Consider the following 22,055-nt stretch of genomic DNA (forward strand, 5'->3'; position numbering starts at 1 on the left):
CCCTCCATTCCCCAGCTCTTCTTCTCCACTGTAAAAGTTTTTTCATGCCTCTTTTTTCCACGGCAGATAATTTACACCATTCTCCCTTTCTCTTTCTCCCAGTACATTACTTTCTCAACCCTTAATTTCATTAAGGTCAAACTTTTAAAATAGGACATGAAATACTAATTTTTTGGAGACATCATGGTGGGCCCTTGAAGCCACACCTGTGATGATAACTAAGATACTTTTCATCCCCAAAATTCTAACTAGGAATGATAGAAGGCAGTCATATTTCATGGAGTCTTGAAAAAGAGAGATAGTCTCTGGGGACAAAAGCAGACCAGACTGATTGGATGACCAACATGTTAAGTAGTGGCAAAATGTAAGGAACAAATACGAAGGCGCATAAATGGGAAATCAGAAGCAGTGAGGGCAACCTCCTGGAATAGGAAGTTTGGCAAGTTGATCGCTAAGCTTGAGAATGAAAGAATTTATGGTACCTCTATCCAGAATTCTCTCATGGTCCAATTTTAAATAATTTCTTGATAGTATACATTAGGGCAGGAATTCTTAACCTAGGGTTTGTGACATTTAAAAAATATATATTTTAACAACTCTGTCTCCAAATGATTGGTTGAAGTCTCAGGTATTTTATGTGTTTAAAAACCATTCTGACAAGATGTCTTTAAGCTGACCAGATTCCAAAGAGAGAAGGGATCTATCACACACATGAAAAAACAGTTAATGTTCTGCAGGGTTCATTAAAGTGACACTATCATACTTTCTTTTCTTCTCCTGCAAGTAAAACCACCCTGTAATTAACTCAACAATTACAGAGCACCTCTTATGTTGGAGGATTCTTGTTAGGAGGATGGGGGGATTGGCAAATCTTTTGGGGAGAGAGTCGGGATCTATAGTTATTGCTATGGAAAATTCCTTCTTCTAATACATATCAGAGACTGTTCTGTAACTTGAAGTCTTAAAAAAAAAAAAAAAAAGAGTTTCTGGAAGTACTGAAAAGTTGTTATCTTGCCCCAATATTGGACGCAGGTCATCTTGACTCAATCCAGTAAGGTATGCTGCCTCTCACTAAGGGAGGATACAAATTAAAATGTCATAATCCCTTCCCTCACACTGGCCTGAAATCAGTTTATGAAATTTAAAAATAACATGCTTTCTTTCTATCACACAGTATCATATCATGAGATACCTGCGTGTATGTTACTTTGCATAACTCTAAAAAATATAAAAAGTCCTTTCTCTTGAAAGATCTCAAAGCATCTTGTCCAACTCTCCATTCCTTAAATTAATCCATCCAAATTATGCAGCAAATGTAGAAACAGTCCAAATATAATTAGACAATAGTAATAAAGTGCTTTGAAGATGGAAAGCTTCAGTTAAGGAGTGCTACTGTTCGGTAAAGGTAGCGTGATTGCTGAACCAGAAAGAAAAGAAGAGAATATTTAATTGAAACTACACGGGAAATTGTATGAGCAGAATATAATTACACATTTTGGAATTGGCCTGCTTTGAAAAGCTCACTTCCCTTGTGGTTGGTGGATAAACTCATGGGGTGGGGGGGGTAGTTGTTACCCGAGCAGGTGCCGTGCCATGTGCCCATTGTCCGAGGCCTCAGTTCCAGGAAGCTAGCCCACTTTGGCTTTCTCCTTTAGGGTTTACTTCCTCTCCGGCACCCCGGGTCTAGCCCATCTGACACAAAGGCCACCACCTCCATCACTTGTGACCCTGAAACAACCGCAGGGAACAATGGTGTTTCATTTTCCTTGGAATTTCATAAGAGATGGGTGTGTCTCCTGTGCCCTTTGTATGCCATACTAGATGATCCAAGAAGAACCATTAACCACAGTGGGGGCTGGTAATTAGGAACTTCAGCCCAGCTGTTGATATAACATGTGCTATTTTAGCAAAGACACTCAGAGCTGAAGAAATAGAACCAGATTGACATCTAAACTTGGGAGGAGAACCAGCAACCTTTATGTATCTTATTTATTTTGTGAAATGTCAATTTTCATCATTCCTTTTCCCTAAAACAAAATAAATGAACTTATAGATTGAACGTCCCATTGGGAATGAAGATAGCTAGGTTCTTGCCCTAGCTTTTGTCACCAGATCCAGGGCCTACCTAGCATGACTTAGACCAAGTCATTTATATATATTCGCTCGTAAATCAGAAATAATCCCAATACTTCTACTGCCGCAAGTGAATGAAGGAATAAAATCTCTGTGTGTGTTTACATACAGGATAATTTCAGAGGAAAAAGTTTACTAACAGCTGGAGGTGAGGATGAGGAAAGGCCTGTTATCTAGAAGGTAATACTTGAGTTAATCCTCAAAGGAAGTCAAAAATTCTAAGAACTGGAGGTGAAGAAGAGATTGCTTATGTGCACATGCTCAGAAATGACAGATCAGATTTTTTTTCATTAATAACCAACAGGCTCATTTGTCTGGAGCATAGAATACTAAGGTAACTCCAGTTTCAGTGATCTCTTCCAAAGAGATTACAGCTAATGTTATAGTATGTTAATATCATTCTTTGAGAAATCTGGGAGAATAAAAGGATTTTTAGCTATCATTCTGGAGAAACTGTTAACTTCAGCATTTGCAGAGAAGGCAAAAAAAAGGGGGGGAGGGGGAATAAGAAAGATTATTTGTTTTATTTAATCATTGTCTTACTGAAAAAAAATTTTCAGAAAAGATTTTACCTTAAAGGAACTGAATGGTGGGATTGTGTCTCTAGAATTGAGAAGTCATCTCTCACATAGCTGATGATGTAGCCATGTATCTATATTTGTTTTATTGTTGATTATACTGCTAATAAATAGCATAGTCAGAAATTGATATTTATTTAAGTCTGTGGTTGATTGGAAGAAAGAGGCAAGTAAAGTTTATAGGAAAAGATTTTTCTTTGATTTATCAAATAAATAATATTTAGCAACCTGGGGTAGAGGATTCAGAGCTAATTGATGAGAAATGTTGAGTTTTAGTAATTAGTAAAGAGATATTCCTTGACTGCCCTAAAATCTAGAATGAGAATAAATAAGGAAAATGAACCGGTAGCAGAGAGAGTGGTTTATCACCTCACCCAGGCTACAGGTGAAGAGGGTGGACTCTACACATAAATACCAAACAAATGTTAGGAAACATTATTATAAATGGACATTCCAGAGTCAATTAGCATATACTGTTATCTCCTACCTAGTTAAACAAATGGTGTTCTAGCTATAGTCATAGAGAGGTGAACTCCAGAATTATTACTCTTCTTCTGCCTTAGGAACAACTTATTTAGCCAGCTCACAGTGAAGGATGGGGGATGTAAATTTTTAGGTATTTTGTGATTTCCCTACTAAGCCAGATAAATACCACTATAGTAATATTTATCCTATTTAACCTGTGGGCACTTTCTGAAAGTATCTATTAATTGAGAGAAGGTAGGATTTATACCCTAGGGCTTCCTATAATCTAAAATATTCACTGGGCCACAGTAAAAATCCAAAGGGAGAATTTGTATTATTTTCTCAGTATTTAAAAATGTGTGTTTTTAACTTGAAGTAACTTAAATGCAGAAGTGGCATTTGGCTCTTGGGTGAAAAAGGACACTCTTAAGTTTAGCTTCAGTGGAATCTTCCAAGAAAAAGAAAAGGGAGAAGAGATAGAGATAGAGAAAGCAAAAGGACGAGAGACAGAAATAGAGAGAAACAAATCATTCCTATCTCCTCCCACCCATAACCTGTTGGGTTCCCCTGAACTCCTGAAAACCATAATCCAAACAAACAAAACACCTCACTAATCTAAACATCCCAGCTTGATCTGCACAGTCCTGTAGCCATGAGTGCAACATTGAAAACTGTAAATAAATTCCCCCGCTTGTGAGGTTTTCTAAAGTGGGAGGTTACCTCAATCATGGTTCTTTCTCAGAATAGCCTCTTCAGTTGAACCCAGGGAGAGTGAACACTTCTCAGAATGAATAATATTTGCATCATACAATACAACTTCCTTTTTTCTCCACCCTTTCTCCCCCCCCCCTTCCAATCATGGACATTTTGAGAGGCTGGTCAGTGCCGCCCCCATGTCTGCAACTTCAGTGTTGGCGTTTACAGGGACTTTTCCAACTTTACCTAGAAAAGAATTAACCAGAAGCCCAGCCCCTGTGGTTAGCCCATTTCCGCCTGTGGCTTCGGTCCGTTTGTCTGCTCTGACAGAGGAAGCTCTCACTGTGACGGGAAGAGGGAGTTAACTGCACAGGCTGGATCATGATGCCTCAGCTTGTAGGAGGACCAGGGCAGACAGTACATAATGCCATTGGTATGTGGGATGCCAGCAGTGAGGGGCGGAGGGATGGAGGAGGGCAGAGACCCGGAGTGACAGAGGAAGCTGGCAGCCACTTAGTGCATCTGTAAGCCTCACACACACCAAATGATGAACTCAACTCTGAAATCAAATCCCCTCTAATTAAAATGATTTTCACACAAAAAGTTGAGTTGAAGCTGAGCCACAGAGACATGGTATTTGACCTTGAAACGACATTAAAGCAGATTTCTCGCAAATTGATAGAGCTTTGGAATCCCTAACTGGCTGGAGATCTGTGTGTGAACAGCTTAGCCGGTAGTTAGGGTAATACAGCAGTTGTTTGCCTAGGCAGTCTGCACTAAAGTTATGTTGCAAAGGCTGGGCTAAATAGAAATGTAGATACTGTATCTTCAAAATAAGCAAACCAAAAAACTTCTACCTCTCCCTAGGAGAGAGAAATGATTTTAAAGGGCTTCACATTCATGGAAGATTCAGGGGAAATTCACTATGTAAATTCAAATATCAATCTGGCTCTAATTACTAGAGTAAGGGCTGATCACCGGCTGCTCGTCCCAAGCTTGTCTGGACAGCCACCAGCGATATATAGTAAATGAGAGGTTGTAGCAGCATCCAGACTCAGTCCATGGGTCTCAGCTGCTCACAGTAAAACAAGGTGGATACCATAGGTATGTTTTCTAGACTTTACTTGGCAATGGACCTTGACTATTTTTTTTTTTTTTTTTTTTTTAGATTAAGAACTAGAGAACGGGGCAAGGCAAAAGTGGTGGCGATTGGGGGCAGGGAGTAGGAGTAGAGAGAAGGAATGTTTATAGTGCTTGGGAAAGGGAAATGTTTAGCACACAGGATGTGAGGACTATAAAACATTTCCCAGTTCCCTTTTCTGAACTGCTCTTTTGGCCAGTGGCATTGATAGCAATGCCATCCAAATTACCACTGTATTACAAAGGAACCTGTCGTAGGGCAGAACCTCCTAGGCTGGATGTGGTTTGTTTTGCAGTTAACCAAGAACAAGGAAATTCCTTCTGCCATCTTAGTTTGGGGGCTCATGGGAAAGAGGAGAGAGTAGACTGTGGAGACCCAGAGAAACTATTATATTAACCCTTCTATATGTGGTCACCTGTCCAAGCCTTTCCTTGGACATTAAGGTGTGTGCTGACCTAAATCTTGCCAAGTTTATAAGGTTAATTTTTTTTTATTGAGTCGTTTGGAGTTGAGTGACTTACCCACATTCACACAGCTAAGAATATATATTTAATTTTAATTTTTCAGTAACACCCTTTGGTTTTTATACTCCACTAAGTGGAAATTTGTATAGCCAATAAAGCCCAAGTTTGTTAGGCAACCAAAAGAATTAAAGATGACATGGAAACTGTGGTAACCAATGTAAAAGATAAAAAGTTTTTCAAGCAGCTTAGTTTCAAATTGTTTGCCTACCAAGAGTTAATAAAATAATTATAGATAAGTTAGATGGTCAGGCCATCCTGGCTTTCCCCTTTCTTCACCTTACATTTAGCCACAAAAAATCCCCATCAGTTACTACTTTCCAGTGACTCTTATTACCATTCTTTCCTTTCTATTCCCTAGAAGACCATAACTGATTAAACCTTTCGCTTGAGTTACAGTAGTAAGCTTTACAGGTACAAAATGGGGGAGGTATGTGAAAAAGATCGGGGTATTTTGGTGGAAAAAAATTCAGTATAAGTCAACAGTGTAATATGGTAACCAAAAAAAACTATCATGGTCCATTAATGAAGGCATGGTGGCCAGAACAAGAAAGATGATGGCCCACTGGACTCTAGCCTGATGAGACTACATAGAGACTGTCGTATTTGGTTCTGGACACCAAACTTTAAGAAAAACATTGACCAATTATGACATACAAAGGAAAGTTAAAAGGCTTGTGAAGGGCCTTTCATCATCCTGTATAAGGATCGATTGGAGCAACTAGGGATATTTAAGCTGAATGATGAAAGGCTTAGAGGAAAAACATAAAGCATCTTCAGCATCTGAGGGACTGTAATGCAGAAGAGGGAAAAAATTTGTTTTGCTTGACATTAGAGATCAGAATTGGAAAAAAAAAAAAAAAAAAAAGGATAAATGTTGCCGAGATGTATGTTTTAATTTGCTCTCAGGGAAATTTTGATAATAATTACAGCTGCCCAAAAGTAAAGTATTCTGTCTCAGGAGCTGTAGTATATTTCTCATCACTGAAAGCTCTGTAAGCAAAGACTGGGAATAGCTATTAAGTAGAAGGGAGTCATGGATTGGATTATGTAATCTCTACAGTCCCTTCTGTGAGTATATCTGGTCTTCAACCCTACATACTACTACAGGAATTGTCTTCCTGAAACAGAACTGCATCATACACCTTGCACCAGTTCCCCCTAGCCCATAGGGTAAAATTCAGTTTGCTGACAAATCCTGACTTCCAATCAAATTGATCCACTAATTGTTCCTTAAACAGGTCTTTGCCTATATACATTTAGCTCATGTTATTCCCTATGTTGGACTGCACTTCCTCCTTTCTCCAGCCCTCCATCAGTTGTCTGATTCTTGTCCTTCCCTTAAGATCCCCTTCTACCCGGGAAAGGGACCTGTATGTGTCAAAATGTTTGTGGCAGCCCTGTTTGTAGTGGCTAGAAACTGGAAAATGAATGGATGCCCATCAATTGGAGAATGGCTGGGTAAATTGTGATATATGAATGTTATAGAATATTATTGTTCTGTAAGGAATGACCAGCGGGATGAATACAGAGAGGCTTGGAGAGACTTACATGAACTGATGCTAAGTGAAATGAGCAGAACCAGGAGATCATTATACACTTTGACAACGATATTGTATGAGGATGTATTCTGATGGAAGTGGATTTCTTTGACAAAGAGACCTAACTGAGTTTCAATGGATAAATGATGGACAGAAGCAGCTACACCCAAAGAAAGAACACTGGGAAACAAATATGAACTATTTGCATTTTTGATTTTCTTCCCGGGTTATTTTTACCTTCTGAATCCAATTTTCCCTGTGCAACAAGAGAACTGTTCGGTTCTGCAAACATATATTGTATCTAGGATATACTGCAACATATCTAACATATATAGGACTGCTTGCCATCTAGGGGAGGGGGTGGAGGGAGGGAGGGGAAAAATCGAAACAGAAGCAAGTGCAAGGGATAATGTTGTAAAAAAATTACCCTGGCATGAATTCTGTCAATATAAAGTTATTATTAAATAAAATTAAATTTAAAAAAAAAGATCCCCTTCTACCCTAAAGCCTTCCTCATATTTTGTATCATTCCCTCTTCTCAATAATTGTAGAACTTAGTGTCCAAACTACTCATTTGATACTTAATTCAACCAACTTTATTCTGCTTTTATTTTTATATATCAAAGTGCTTTTTTCTCTAACTAAATTATCAGACCTCCAAGGACCTGCATTAGACATCTTTTTATTAGAATAATTTCTTCACTGGATTCCCTGCTTTCCTACTTTCACCCTCACAAATCCATTCTTTTCATGGTTCCCCAGATCATCTTCATAAGTCACTAGCCTGATCATATCATTCCCTTGCTGAGAGTTTGTAATAATTTCTTCGCCTGACATTTTAGGCTTTCAAAAGTCTGACTTCAGCTTAATTCACCCTATTTTCCATTTCAGCTAAACTGGATTAATAAGCTCTTTCCTGATCTTATCTTGCATTCTCTCGATTTTTGGCATATGCACAAGCCCATCCCTCCCTCCCCCAGTCTCCACAATGCACGCTCTTCTCCTAAAAACTCTTCAATGTCCAGCTCAAGATATTCAATTCTTCCATGCTACCAGGAAGTCTTCCTTGATATCTCTCTGTCTCTGTGTCTTTCTCTTTTTGTTCCTCTTCCCCTCATCCCCTGATACACACACATGTACACTTGAGAGTTAACTGCTCCTTCAAATTTTCTTAGAGTATTTGTTTAGTGAAGATTTCCAGTCTCCTGCCTCTGGCTGGAAGTACTTGTATAGATCTGCTTTTTTCCATTCCATAGGTGGGTATATTTTTCAAGGGAATAAGAGAGAGAATAAGGAAATTTGTAAGAGAAGCTGGAATATAAAAACAAAGAAGAAAAGCAGTTCTTCCTTTCAAGGATCTTCTAACAAAAAAGCTAGTACGTTTATATTGTTTAGTGATTTTTCAGTTGTGTCCAGTTCTCAGTGACCAGTACCAGAAAAGGTACTGGAGTGGTTTGGCCATTTCCTACTCCAGCTCATTTTATAGATGAGGAAATTGAGGCAAACAGGGTGAAGTGACTTGTCTAGGATCACAAAGCTAAGTGTCTTAAGGTCTGACCTGAACTCAGGAAAATGAGGCTTCCTGATTTCAGACTTGACATTCTATTCCTTATAGTACCACCTCGTTGCCCTAAGTACATATATAAGTACATATGCAATCAATTTAAAGATAAGTAATACAAATAAATATAATAACCTAAAAATAATAAATAATATAATCAATGCAAAGTAGTTATATATATACACACACACACACACACACACATATATATATATAGGAAAGAGGGCACAAGTAGTTAAGGGAGATTGGGAAAAGCTTCATATTGAAGTTGGTGCTTAAATTGCATCTGGAGGGATGAAAGGGCTTCTGTGAAGCAAAGATGAGGAAGAAATTTATTCTAAGCATGAAGAAGAGCTAAAACATGGGAGGGACTTCTGGCAGGGAGAAAGTGTCATGGATATGGAACAGAGAGCTCAACTGGACTGGATCACAGAGTAGAGTCAGGATTAGGTACGGAGGCTGCAGGGAGGAAGGTGATGACCACTGAAGTTGAAAAGATGACCTGGGGCCAGGTTGCAAAGGGCATTCCTTTAAACAAAAGTTTGTTTTTGATCCTAGAAACAAGAGGAAGTGACTGAAGTTGTTCTAGTGGGGGGGTGACTTGGTCAGATTATGCTTAAGGAGAATTACTTGGACAACAGTGTGTAGAATGGATGGGCAGAGGAGGAGGTTTGAGGCCAGGAAATTAATTAGGAGGTATCACCATAACTCAGGTAAGAGGTGGTGAGAGCCTGGACTTGGGAAGTAGAAGTGAAGAAGAAAGATGCAAGGGATGCTGTAAAGCAGAAATGGCAAAATCAGAAGTTAAGTGGAAATGTGGATAGTGGGGTGCTAGGAAATGGTTAAAAACCAGTTCTCCAGGGGAAAAATTATGTCTTTATTGCTTTGTTGATTGTCTAGATTTTCTCCATCACATTCTTAAATCTAAACAATCAACGAGGCAATAAATCAAACCCTAATTCATAAGAAGCCAGTTTCTGAGGTGGAATTGTTTACACTGAAAATTTAACAGTCAGCTGTCCTTTCCCCTCCAGTAGGATGAGGGAGAATTGAAGACCATGACATGATTAAAGATCTGGGAGTCGGAGAGTAAAAATAGGATATGATTTAACCCTCAAAAGAAATGTGAAATCTGGAAAAGAGGTAGGTTTAGGGAGAAAGGTATCATTCCAAGTTCTGGACCTCCAAAATTTACTCAAGGGCTTGGCATAAATGTACCCCAGCAACATTTGGTGAGTTCCGTTTTCCCCCTTGTTGAATATGCTACTTTGCTGAATGTCTCCTGTATACATAAGGCAGTCAGTATGTGTTCATTGATAGATGGTTGCTTATGTAGCAAAGGGATTCCTCACACTACATTTCTTTAAAAAACATTTTGAAGTTTAAACATTTGAGTCTACTTCCTCTCAGCATTCTTTGAATACTTGTAGTACCTCCATTCCTTTGCTTTATCTCTAAGCTTTTTCCTTTTGGGGGTTTCATTATTTGATTAAATTTTCAAAGTGCCTTTCTTCTCTATATGAAAAATATTAAATTGTTTTATACTAGCATCAAAAGGAATATTGATTTAGAAGAAGCCGTGGCCAAGTGAGAAGAGCCCTAAGTTTGCACTCAGAAGACCTAGCCTGTGAATACTGGCTCCACTATTTACTTGCTGTGGTCTCAGAGAAATCATTGAATCTCTTTGAGCCTCAGTTCCTTCATCTCTAAAATGAAAATAACAATACTTGTTCCACCACCCTTAGTGGATTGGGGTATGGAAAACACTGTGTAAGCTGCAGAGTGCTACAGAAATGTGGGGAACAATTATCATCCCTTATAACTTTAAGCATCCTATAAATATCAACCATCCTTAATGTTGCTGGGAATACTTACAAATCCTGGGCATTCCTCTGAATACCCTTTGTAAGGGAAGACTAATTCTCATTTTTCAAAATAAGACAATGAAACCATAACTTTGCTTATTTCCTAAATGGCCAGATGAAAATATATATAAAGTAAATTCACCCAGAGAAGTCACAGAATCATACTTCTAAAGGTTGAACTGATGTCAAATTCCACCTAGTCCAACCCCCTCATTTTGCTGATACGGAAATGAAGGCCCAGGGTGATTAAATTACTTTACCAAGGTCACACAGGTGAACATCAAAGAGGCAAGCTTAGAAGTAAGGTCTTCTAAGCCCAAAGCCAACACTTCCTCCCCTGTATCATACTCCTTCCCCTATACCATGTTCTCTTCAAGATCATTCTGAATATTTCGTTTTCAGACCACACTGAAGTCTACTAATTGGAGAAATTGCCAATCAATAATAGCTATGAATAGGAAAAAGGGATTGCCAAGGGTTTAAAGGAGGTGAAAAAGGAAAGAAGGATTAAGACTTTAGGGAAGAAGCCAAGTGTGCGGGAAAAGGGAGCTAGAATTGGAAGTGTTAGGGCTTGAACAAATTCTTCCAATGTAAGGTTTCTATATCCTTGATAGTGATAGGTTGTATGTCAGCTTTGAAAATTGTGTTATATGTAGATACTTCCATAATTCACCCTCATATTGAGGCATTTTGTGGTAGTAAACACAGGTTGCAAATAAAGAAAGACCATTGTTTAACATTTATACCCTATCTCCCTCTTGAAAACCAACAGATTATACACAAATAATGTTCTGTTGAATTCTTAGTGGTTGATGGTGAATTGATGTTGCATTTGATAAAGATAAAAATGAACTAACAATTTATATCCTTGCAAGAAGTTTGTCTCAAGGGTTTTACCATTTGTAAATCAAATTAAAAATCAAAAATTAAAATCAAAATAAAGTTGTAGTTTTAAGTTTGGCTTTTTAAAATCATGATCTTTACCACAAATATTCCGGCCTAGGCCTGAGTCACCATTACTATCCAGGCACTTGTAAAACTAAGGATCAGGTTTGACTCTGTACAACAAATTGCTTTGGATGTTATTTATTCCTGTCCCCTGAACTAGCATATATTCAGAGACAAATGCTAATGAATATTTCAGCCATGTGAATGAACTCTCACTTGAGTAGCTTTCAGATTTTTTTGCAATTCCTGTAGGAGCTGCCTGCTTTAATTCAAGATGTAGGGTATAATTGCCTCAGCTGGTTTACAGTACTAGCTAAAGACAGGTCTCATCCATGTGCTTGTGCATGTGTTTTGGAAGGAAATAGCACTATCCATGGTAAAGAGCTCCTGGTTTCTTTGGAAAAGCACATTGGGATTCAGAACAGCTCTTCTGGATTTAGAGACTGTTAGAATTCATCCCCTAGAGGTCAGGGTGGTCAGTGGAAGATGGAAGATTAAATGAACCTCAGATGCCTTGGTTTTTTAACTCATTTCTACAACTGATTAAATCCTGGCTGAATGTTTACTCCTGACCCCGTGAACAGAGCTCATTTATTGAAGCTTTGCCTGCTGTTTGGCAGAAGAACAACAAGAAAGGGACATTTTGGGGGAGGGAGGGCGCCGCGCCACTCCAGTATGAAGACCTGTCCCTTTTTATTCACCAGCAATCAAGTAGAAGCCACAGAACTCATGGTCTGTCATGAGAGGTGGGGTGAGAGAGAGAAAAGAAGTAGATGAAATAATTGTCATCATTTTGTCCCCTCACCTGTAGCCCTACCAGCTGTTTGGGTGCTTAGTGGAAAAATGGAAAGGATCAAAGGGGTGGAGTGGGAGGGAAGCTCTGGTGGGATTTACAAAGCTTACCACGAGAGTGACTGAAATATTACCCCTCTTTGTTATACTCTGTTTTATTCCGTTATATTCTATTTTACCATTTTATAGAATTAAAGAATTAGGAAAAGGGATGAAAGATGTTTAAAACAAATAGAACAACCATAGCAGAGTTCTCCCACTCTACTAAGATGATAATGTTATTTAGTTGTACCCGACTCTTCATGATCCCATCTGGGGGTTTCTTGACAAAGATGGCTGGAGTGGTTTGCTGTTTCCTTCTCCAGAATGAGCATTCTATAGATAAGGAAATTGAGGCAAACAGGATTAATTGACTTGCCCAGGATCACACAGCTGAGTGTAGGCCAGATTTGATGTCTCCTGCTCCACCTCTATGCCCTTCTAAGAAACAGGGGAAAATGGAAAGTAGCTCTGGGAATCATGAGACCTGGTTTGAATTCCAACTCAGGCATTACCTCCAGTATGATCTTTTCAAGCCTGTTTCATTTGAAAAATGAGAGCAATGGATGGATCACTAACCTCATATGAAGTTTTTAAATATATATATAATAATTTTTTTTAAATTTTGTTTTGCAAGGCAGTTGAGGTTGTGACTTCCAAATGGCTAAGGTAAAATTTGAACTCAGATCCTCCTGATTCCAGGACCAGTACTCTATCCACTGCACCATCTAGCTACTCCTCATTTTGCAATTCTTAAAGTAATTTATAAACATGAACAATCTCCTTTCTCTCCTTAACCCTAACTCAGTCATCCTAAGTGTGGTCAGTGCTTATAACCTTAAAATCTCGTTACTTCTAAGATTTCTCTCAGGTGTGTATTGGTCATTAAGACTATTTAAAACAAACACCCAGACAATATCCACGTTGAATAAAATATTGAGAAGTAGTAGGCTCCTTAAGAGATCATCTGCTCTAAACTTGTCATTTAGCTTGTTGTTGTTTGCTTTATTCTCAAAGATGACCATGACATTTGAGTCATTAGATTTGAGAGAGTGCTGGGCAAGTTTATCTGCCTCATTTTCCCCTCCAGGAGGGAGGAAGGGAAGGAAGGAAGGAAGGAAGGAAGGAAGAAAGGAAAGGAGGGAGAGAGGGAGGAAGAAAGGAAAAGATAAGGGGAAGGAGAAACAGAGAGACAGAGAAAGAAAGAGAGAGATGAAAGCTAGCTATATTTTTCGGGCCTCAGTGAGGCAGGTCTTTCTCACAGAGGATGCTGTTTGTCTTTCATTCTTGCAGAAGACTATGACATCAGGGAGGGGACATGAAAGTGAGTTGGATTGTAAATGAGGGAGGGCTGTGCAAGGTCACCTACCTCTTTGTCTCGTCTGGAGTCATCTTGGTCTAATGGCCAGGTATAGATCAGGGTGATGGCCCTGGATGCAGTTGTAGATCTCAGCCAGAAACAATTGCTGTTTACATTCACTCTGAATCATTTAACTGATGAGAAAATGGAGGCTAAGAGAGGTTAAAAGGCAGTGTCACTATCAGGATTTGAACCTAGATCCAATCCCAAAGTCCAGTGTTCTGCTCTATTTTTTTTTCTATTTTATTCTAATGTTTTGCTCTGTTTTCCTATTGCTTATGTCACCCTCTAAAAATCTTTTGTTTTTCTTCCTTTCTAATGTGAATTCCAGGAAAGAAATCTGGACTGGTTCCCTAGGATGCGTGCCATGTCCCTAGTCAGTAGTGATTCTGAAGGAGAGCAAAATGAGCTGAGGAACCTGCAGGAAAAGCTGGAGTCCACCATGAAGCTCGTTACCAATCTCTCCGGTCAGCTGTCAGAATTGAAGGATCAGGTAAAGACCAGATATCACTTCCCCTTCCCATTGACCTTGCCCTACCTCTGCCCTCCAAAATTCATGAGAAAGGCGATAGTCTAAGACAGGGGTCCTTAAACTTTTTAAATAGGGGGCCAGTTCACTGTCCTTCAGACTGTTGGAGGATCAGACTATAGTAAAAAGAAAAACTTTGTTAAGTGGGCCTTTAAATAAAGAAACTTCATAAGCCCTGGGTGAAGTGTATAACTGTCCTCAGCTACCGCATCTGGCCCGCGGCCGTAGTTTGAGGACCCCTAGTCTAAGATGAATAAATTCATATATTTAAAAATCTTCAGCTATTTTACAAGATTAGAACATGAGACTAGGGTGCAGATAGCAAGCTAACTAACCACATGGCTTGTCAGTGTCCCCAGCTATGGACTGCAGTGGTCACAGTCACTGCCCAGAGTCAAGGTTAGCATGCAGGAAGTAAAGAATGTGAATCTAAAAATGAAAACTCCTGTGGCTCAATGATGCAGTACCAGAGATAGGAAGCATAGAACCACTGGTTGAACAAAGAACACGTGTGTCCAATGATAGACCAATGTCACTCTCAAAACCAGCCCTGTCTTGATCTGGGAATATGCAGCTGATGCTCCTTCCCCAGGATAAGTAGGACATTTACTGCCTTTGGACTATGGGCACAGGTTTAGACAGATCCCTCCATACTCTTGCTTGGTTCCCCTCGACACCAACTGCATGTGTGAGAGGGGACAGATTGACAAAGCTAGAGGGGATCTGGGGAGACCAAGCTTGTGACTTTTAGCAGCTCACTCCAACAGCCTGAGACTTCAGAATCACTTTCATCCGCTTTCTAGCAAAATTACCCATTTGGCGTAAGAAGTGATTCTGTATGCAGATACCATGCAAGATTTAGCCACGGTAATTTACTGTATTTGTGTATATGTATGTGTATATATATATATATATATATATATATATAGAGAGAGAGAGAGAGAGAGAGAGAGAGAGAGAGAGGAAGAGAGAGAGAAGAAGAGAGAGAGGAAGGGGGGGGGGAAGAGAGAGGGGGTAATATGTGCACACAAACATGAAATGTCCACAAGATCCTTTTTGAACAGTTCGCAAACTATTATTAACCATACTGTGAAATTTCTTTATTTCCCAATGAAAGTAAGTCAAACCCTAGCCCCAGACAGTATGAGGTAAAGAGTCTAATGAGAAAGGTGAAATCTTTTTTTATGCAGTCTGTCCTAAGCTCAAAGCTTGATAGCTACCTAAAATGAGTAATAAACTAAATTAGGAACACTAATGAAGATGTAACTAGATGACTTTGCTTATTATTTTATCAACCTTTGCTCCTCTTGTGGAAACATTTAACAAATGGTCCACAAATTTCGGCCAGCTGGTGAAAATAGATCTGTTGTAGCTGCTCCTCTCCTGCCCTGTGAAGAGAGAAGCAAACTTCGTATAACATCTGCTGGTGATGTAGTTATCTTCTTCTCCCTTTTGAGTGATTTATTGGTGGAGAAAACTCAGTTCACTTAGAAGTTTTAAAAAATATATTCAAAATCCTGTGGACAACCTTGTTCCAGTTCAGAACTCCCAAGAGTAAGAATCCTTCTTCCTTTGTTGAGACCTAATACCATTTTCAAAGGGTAATATCAATTTCAATTAGGTAAATACATAATACCATTTTCTCACTTTTATTTATGCCTACAGCTCCAGAATGGCAGCATCTCTACTATTCTAGCAATCAGTGGTCTGTCTGACCAAAACCACTATGCCCATTCATTGTAATTTCTCAGTATCACAACTGGAGTCTTTCTGGAGTGTGCGTCAGCTAATCCAAGCACATTATCCATTCAGTGGAGAGTTCATTGAAATTTCTGTCTGGACCACATTGTCCTTAGGTGCTTACTCATGTTGTAGTTGTTAGTGGATCACATCATATTATTAAGCAAACCTTTTTCTATAGAATTTACATGTTAGAACCAGGCAGCCTGTACCAATTACATTTTATTCTTTTGGAGAAGTTAGCTGGATAGTGGCGTATTTACTGATTACTTTCAGTCTGTTGTATTCTCTGTTACTTCTTTGTGAATTAAGAAAATAAGTAATATGGTATTTGTTCAGTTGAGTAGGGAGGCTGGTTAGATGTATTATTTCCTCTCTTTTTATTAGTATGTTGTTATTATTGGTAAATTTTAATTCAAGTTAACATTTTGTTACTAAAACTAAAGCTTTAGCTTCAATTCAGCAAATAAATCCTTACTCTGAGCAAGGCAAAAGCTATGATCATAGACAGGCTTTTATATCCATTAAATGACTAACTTTTGCTCCAGCCAAATTTTAGCCTTTTTCCATATTTACTTTATGGTAACTCTACCAAAAGGTACTCTTATTGTGAATAGGTGTAAATATTAATCTCTTCTTATAAATGTGATCTCCAGAGATAGATGAAAAGATAAGTTTATTCATGGGATTGCTCTTGCAAGTTCCCTTGAACATATACTTCCATTCTAATAACTCTCCTTATGTAGTAAGATAGTACAGTGGTGTGATAAATACAGCATAATTTCTCTTTTTATAGAATTAAATTTGTCTTCTTATTTGGTGTTAACACAATGATGTTTTTTGAGTATGCAATTGACAAGTCTTTTTCTGTTTTTGGTTTGAAAATCAAAATTTGTTGTATGAATCTTAATTCCAAAGTCAGATTTTAAAACTCAATTTTAAATTTAAAATTGATTTTAAATCAATTTATTCTAGGGAGTTAGCAAAATCTGCATTTTCTGAAATATGAATTGTTGAGAATTCTTGCAGTTTTAACCACTCTTAAGAAAAAAAAGCTTTGATTTTTTTTTTTCCATTTATGGAAAATAGTGAGTGGGAAACATTTGTAATAGTCATTAAAGCCACAAGTTTTAAAAAGCTATCTTTTCAGGGATCTGGAAGCTGCATGGACAATTGGGCTCCATCATCTTTTAGATATGTGGTGGTCTTCAAAGAACAAATCATTTTAAATCTGTGTGATTTTGGTGTTGATTTGTGCCACTATTTAAAGTTCCAATTTCAAAACAAAAGCCCAGATTACTACATAAAACCTGCTGTTTTGAGTTTTTTCTAAGAACATGAAAAGATCATTTGAGTTTCTATTCCAAGTGGTTTTTAAGGAGCTACTGTATACAGAATATGTACTTTTGTCAATGTCTTTATTCTCAATTTTCATCTTTTTTTTTATATAATAACTTTTTATTGACAGAACCCATGCCAGGGTAATTTTTTACAATATTATCCCTTGCAGTCACTTCGGTTCCAATTTTTCCCCTCCCTCCCTCCATCTCCTCCCCTAGATGACAAGCAGTCCTATATATGTTAAATATGTAGCAGTATATCTTAGATACAATATATGTTGCACCTGTTTTTCAAGTAGAATCATAACCAGTTTTAGTGACTGAACTGGGCATCCTGGCAATGCTTAGAGCTTTTGAGAAATTCTTTCTTACAGAAGTTAATATTGTTTGAGAAGTACTGCAAAAACACTTGAGTCATCTAACAGAGACCCAGAATGGTTAGGGAATGGATATTCTCATTCATTGAATATTCTGCATTAAGAAGAAGTTGACAGATTTATGTTGTACCTCTTCCTTAAAGAATTCAAATAATATATTGAACTGTAATCTTTTATTCAGAAGGCACTTCAGAACCCTGCGATATTTCAAGGTCATTATAGGAATTGTTGTACAGGACTATAAAAACAATTCCAATTAGTTGAGTTTTCAGATTTATTTATTTTGGCTTTTTTTGTCTTCTGAATAAGCAAGAGTTTCCCACATCAAGAAAGCCTCCCTCCAAAGAAATATTGTAGAGTCGCATTATGGGCAGATTGTGGCATCCCTGCAGGGTTGCTGACCCTTCCTTCCTGTACATCCCCTACCTCACTATAAATTATTTAGTGCTTGATGTTAGAAAACTGGAATTTACTCATTGTCTCCAATCGTATGGATTTTTATGAAGATATTTTCAGACACTTTGCTGTCTCTGATTTTAAAAGCCACAATGTACTTTGTTGTCCTGTTGTTACTTCTTGTCTAGATCAATAATGTCGGAACATACTGAATGATGAAATATTGCTTGTTTCGGGGTTAAGAGAGAGAGAAAACTGTTCATCCTCAGCTTAGAAGGAAAAGAACTAAGTTTAGGGACATAAAAATCCTTTAAACAGAAATCATATGAAATAGGACAGAATGTAAAACGTAGAATCAGGATAACTTGGATTCAAAGCCCATATTAACTATGTGACTCCGGACAAATCATTTAATTCCATGTAACTCACCCAAGTCCCCTTGTGGTTTGGGGATGGAATACTAGCTGTGATCTCCAAGGGAGAAGGGAGTTTGCTGTGTTGCCACAAACACAAGAGTATTTAAGTAGAAAAGACTTCCAGTCTGTGAGTGGAATTTTCTTTTTTTGTTAAGTAAAATATCTTTTTGCAGAGCTGAGAATATAATGTTACCATTAAAAGGCTGACATGTCTTTACTTATCCGTTTTTTTCCCTCCAGCAGGAAACTGTTTTTTATTGACATCCATTTTTAAATGTTCTTTAAACTTTCTGACCGAACAATCCATTTCGTGTAATTTTTCAACTGAAGGTTTGATTTCAGTCTTATTTTTCATAAACAAAGGTCAATAATAATTCAGATGTTCAGATCTAGGGGAAGAAATAAGCTTGGAGGGGGAGAGTAAGCTTTGGTTTTGGTAATTAAACAGTAGAACATGCTCATGGTTATTAGATTATGTGTGAGGCATGAAATTAGGCTAACAGATGGAGAAATAATTTGAGAATATAAACTAGAATCCAGCAAGATCTGTTTTTGGCTGCTGATGACTCCTAAATACAATATACTATCACTTATCAGTTTTGACCCTTAGCTCTTTCAGGCCTAGACTGTCCTGCCTATGAATCATATTGGTTTTTTATTGCTGCTTCCCCCACCCTTTCCATCTAATTAAAATAATTGTTTGATGAAGATTTGCCAGGAGGGCTGAGCATTAAGCCCTTCAGGCAATTGCCTTAATTCTTCTCATTTATGGTAGCCACTTAAATACCAGTTTTGAATTACAACCTCCAGGATGTCTACAAACCACAGTCATTCAGAAATTTGAAAAATTAATTGTATGTTTTGCTGTTGTTTTTTTAAAGACCCATAAGCTAGATATCAAAACATTGATTAATTTGAAAAAGTTTGAGTACCTACTATGTGCTCACTTCTAGGGGGTCACAAAAGAAATAAAAGACATGGCCTTTGTTGTAGCTTACAAACTCAGTGCGAAGACAAGATCTATATGTCACACCCATGACTAGCATCCCAGAATGCATCAGAATAAGATAAATTGAGTTGTAAGAGGAAGAAACTTCTGAAAGAAGCCTCAGTCTTTCAGAAACAAGATTTCATTCCAGGGAAGATAGAATACCAAGACCACTAAGAGGTCTTTGCTTCTTTGGAGATGCGTCTACTTAGAATAGTTGTTCTTGTCAACAAAGTACTAAACTTAGCTACTCTCAAAATTGTGTATCCTAAAGCAATGCCCCAATTGCCCTAAGCCTAATTACCCAGTTACAGTTCTACAAATGCACCTAAAACATTTTAATAACAATTTATGATGCATGATCCATACTCAGACACAAAATATAAATTCATACATAGTATCTTTCTTCTCTTAAACAGTCCAAAGCGGGTAGATGCAATATTATCAATTAGGCTTCTTTAGCCTTTGATTTCTACTCTATACTAATAGTCCAACTTAATAAATTTTAAAAACTGTTCAGAGAAGAAAGATGAACGTGGAATAATAGTAATAGTCAAGGAAGTCATCATAGGGCACTCTAAAGAATTTAGATAAGTAGATAAGAAATGAGGTGGGTCATTTCAGGGAGATCAACATGAGAATAGATATGATTAGGGTGACCAACTTCTTTTTAGGAGGAAAGTGAGTGAAGAATTTATTTAGGAGATAGATAAAATGAGTTCACATTGGACAGGAATCAGAGCACGGGGGAAATGAATGTTTGTAAGCAATGAAGTGTTGAGGGTCTTGTAAACCAAAGGTAAGGAGCTTAGAACTTATCCCATAATGATAAAAAAAAAAAAAATTGGGGAGCAGCTAGCTGTGTGACCCTGGACAAATCATTTAAGCTCAATTACCTCAGCAAAAATAAATAAATAAATAGATAATTGTTGAAAGTTTTATAGCATTCTTATGTAGCAAAATAATTTTACAACTATGTAGACATATATTGAATTTAACATATATTTTAACATGTTTAACATATATTAGATTACTTGCCATCTAGGAAAGGGGGTGGGAGGAAGGAGGGAAAAATTTGGAAGACAAGTTTTGCAAGGGTGAATGTTGAAAAATTATACATGCATATGTTTTGAAAATAAAAAGCTTTAATTAAAAAAAAAGAAAGTTTTATAGCAGAAGACTGAAATGATTCATTTAAACTTGACAGATACATCAAGTGCAAAGTACTATGCTGGGTATGAGGGATAAGTAGGGCTTTACTGGAGCCAGCTCTAACCTGGCTAGGGAAAGCTACTGGTTAAGTTTTCAGAGTGAGCATTTTACACCTCTCTGAATCAGCAAATGCTTTTCGGAGACTCAGCTGCTAAACATTTGCCAATACACCTTAGTAATACAAAGATTAAAATAACAGTCTATGTCTTTGTAACAACCTAGATTAGTGAAGGAAAGAACCTCATTTGGTCCATTTCCATTTTGTAGAAGAAGGGAGCAAGCAAGCATTTATTACATGCTTACTATGTGCCAACCAATTTATAAATGTTACCTCACAAACTACTTTGGGAAATAGTGCTAGCATTATCCTTTTTCAATAGGATTCAATTATCAAAGAAACTGGGGGAAAAAGGGATGAAGTGCCCAGGGTCACATAGCCTAGAAAAGCATGACAGACATGATTCCATGGATAGGAAAGCCAGGATTCCACCAAAGCTCTTTCTGCTTCAGAATTGTGGAGGATCATACTCCACATGGGGGAGAGTAGTAGTGAAAATAAAGAGATATATCACACAAAAATAGACAAAGAAAATGAACAAAGATTAATATAGACAAGAGAATTTGAGGTAGGTAAGAATATGAGGAATTGGATATGAATCAAGAAAGGCTTCTTTGAAGTGGCACTTAGTTTGAATGACCATGGGAAAATTCAGACAGACAGCACTGAGGTATAAAGGAGAAGGAGTGTTGGGCAAAAGCTAGTAATTCAACCTGTCCCTAACTTGAATGGGAAGTGAGGGTGAAAAGGCAGGTTGGAGTTAGATTGTGGAGGGTCTTGAATGCCAAAGCAGTAATCTGTATTTGATTCTAGAGGCAATAGGGAGCTACCAAAAGTGACAGAGGAGAAAGATAAAGGATTGGAGTTTTTTGTTTTGTTTTGTTTTTGCTTTGATTTATTTTTTATATTTACTTCTTTATTTAGCTTTTTTTTTTTTTTTTTTTAGGATGAAATAAAAAGGAAGGAAATAAGGGTCAAGGATGTTACTTAGCAAATCACTACAGTAGACCAGGAAAAAAAAATGGTGCAAACCTAAACCTGGAAGAAGGAGATGAATATGAAAGATGCTATTCAAGTAGAAGCAGCAGAATTTGGCAACTGATTTGGATAGAGGAAAAAAGCAGGGGAAGGAGAAGGAAAAGCTGGAGGTGATTCTGAGATTACAAACTGAGTGACTGAGAGGATGGAGGTAGAAATAGAGAAGTCTGGAGCAGGAAAATCAGTTCTATCTTGGACATGCTGATTTTGACATATCAAGGGCATATCCAAGTGGAATTACCCAGCAGACAATTCAAGAAGTAGCAGCTTTCAGTAGAGAAATATTATGGTTGGCTATTCTAATACTTTAATAAATCTTGG

The 22,055-nt window shown here is 37.8% G+C and overlaps 1 protein-coding gene and 1 long non-coding RNA gene across 11 annotated transcripts in view; one reads left to right on the forward strand and one right to left on the reverse strand.

Annotated features, from left to right (window-relative positions):
- Positions 1–22,055, forward strand: part of ITPR1 (inositol 1,4,5-trisphosphate receptor type 1) — a 390,069-nt gene that overhangs the window by 362,069 nt on the left and 5,945 nt on the right. For all 10 annotated transcript variants that reach the window (XM_051981182.1, XM_051981188.1, XM_051981197.1 and 7 more), the window contains one exon: positions 13,972–14,133. In XM_051981182.1, coding sequence (XP_051837142.1) covers positions 13,972–14,133 — 162 coding nt within the window. The remainder of the gene's footprint in view (positions 1–13,971; positions 14,134–22,055) is intronic.
- On the reverse strand, positions 12,381–13,965 carry LOC127551496 (uncharacterized). The gene is made up of 2 exons (XR_007951110.1): positions 13,650–13,965; positions 12,381–12,616 (listed from the first exon to the last, which is right to left on the reverse strand). It is a non-coding gene; the product is annotated as an uncharacterized LOC127551496 (long non-coding RNA).

This window comes from Antechinus flavipes, chromosome 1, assembly GCF_016432865.1.
Source record: "Antechinus flavipes isolate AdamAnt ecotype Samford, QLD, Australia chromosome 1, AdamAnt_v2, whole genome shotgun sequence".
NCBI lineage: Eukaryota > Metazoa > Chordata > Mammalia > Dasyuromorphia > Dasyuridae > Antechinus > Antechinus flavipes.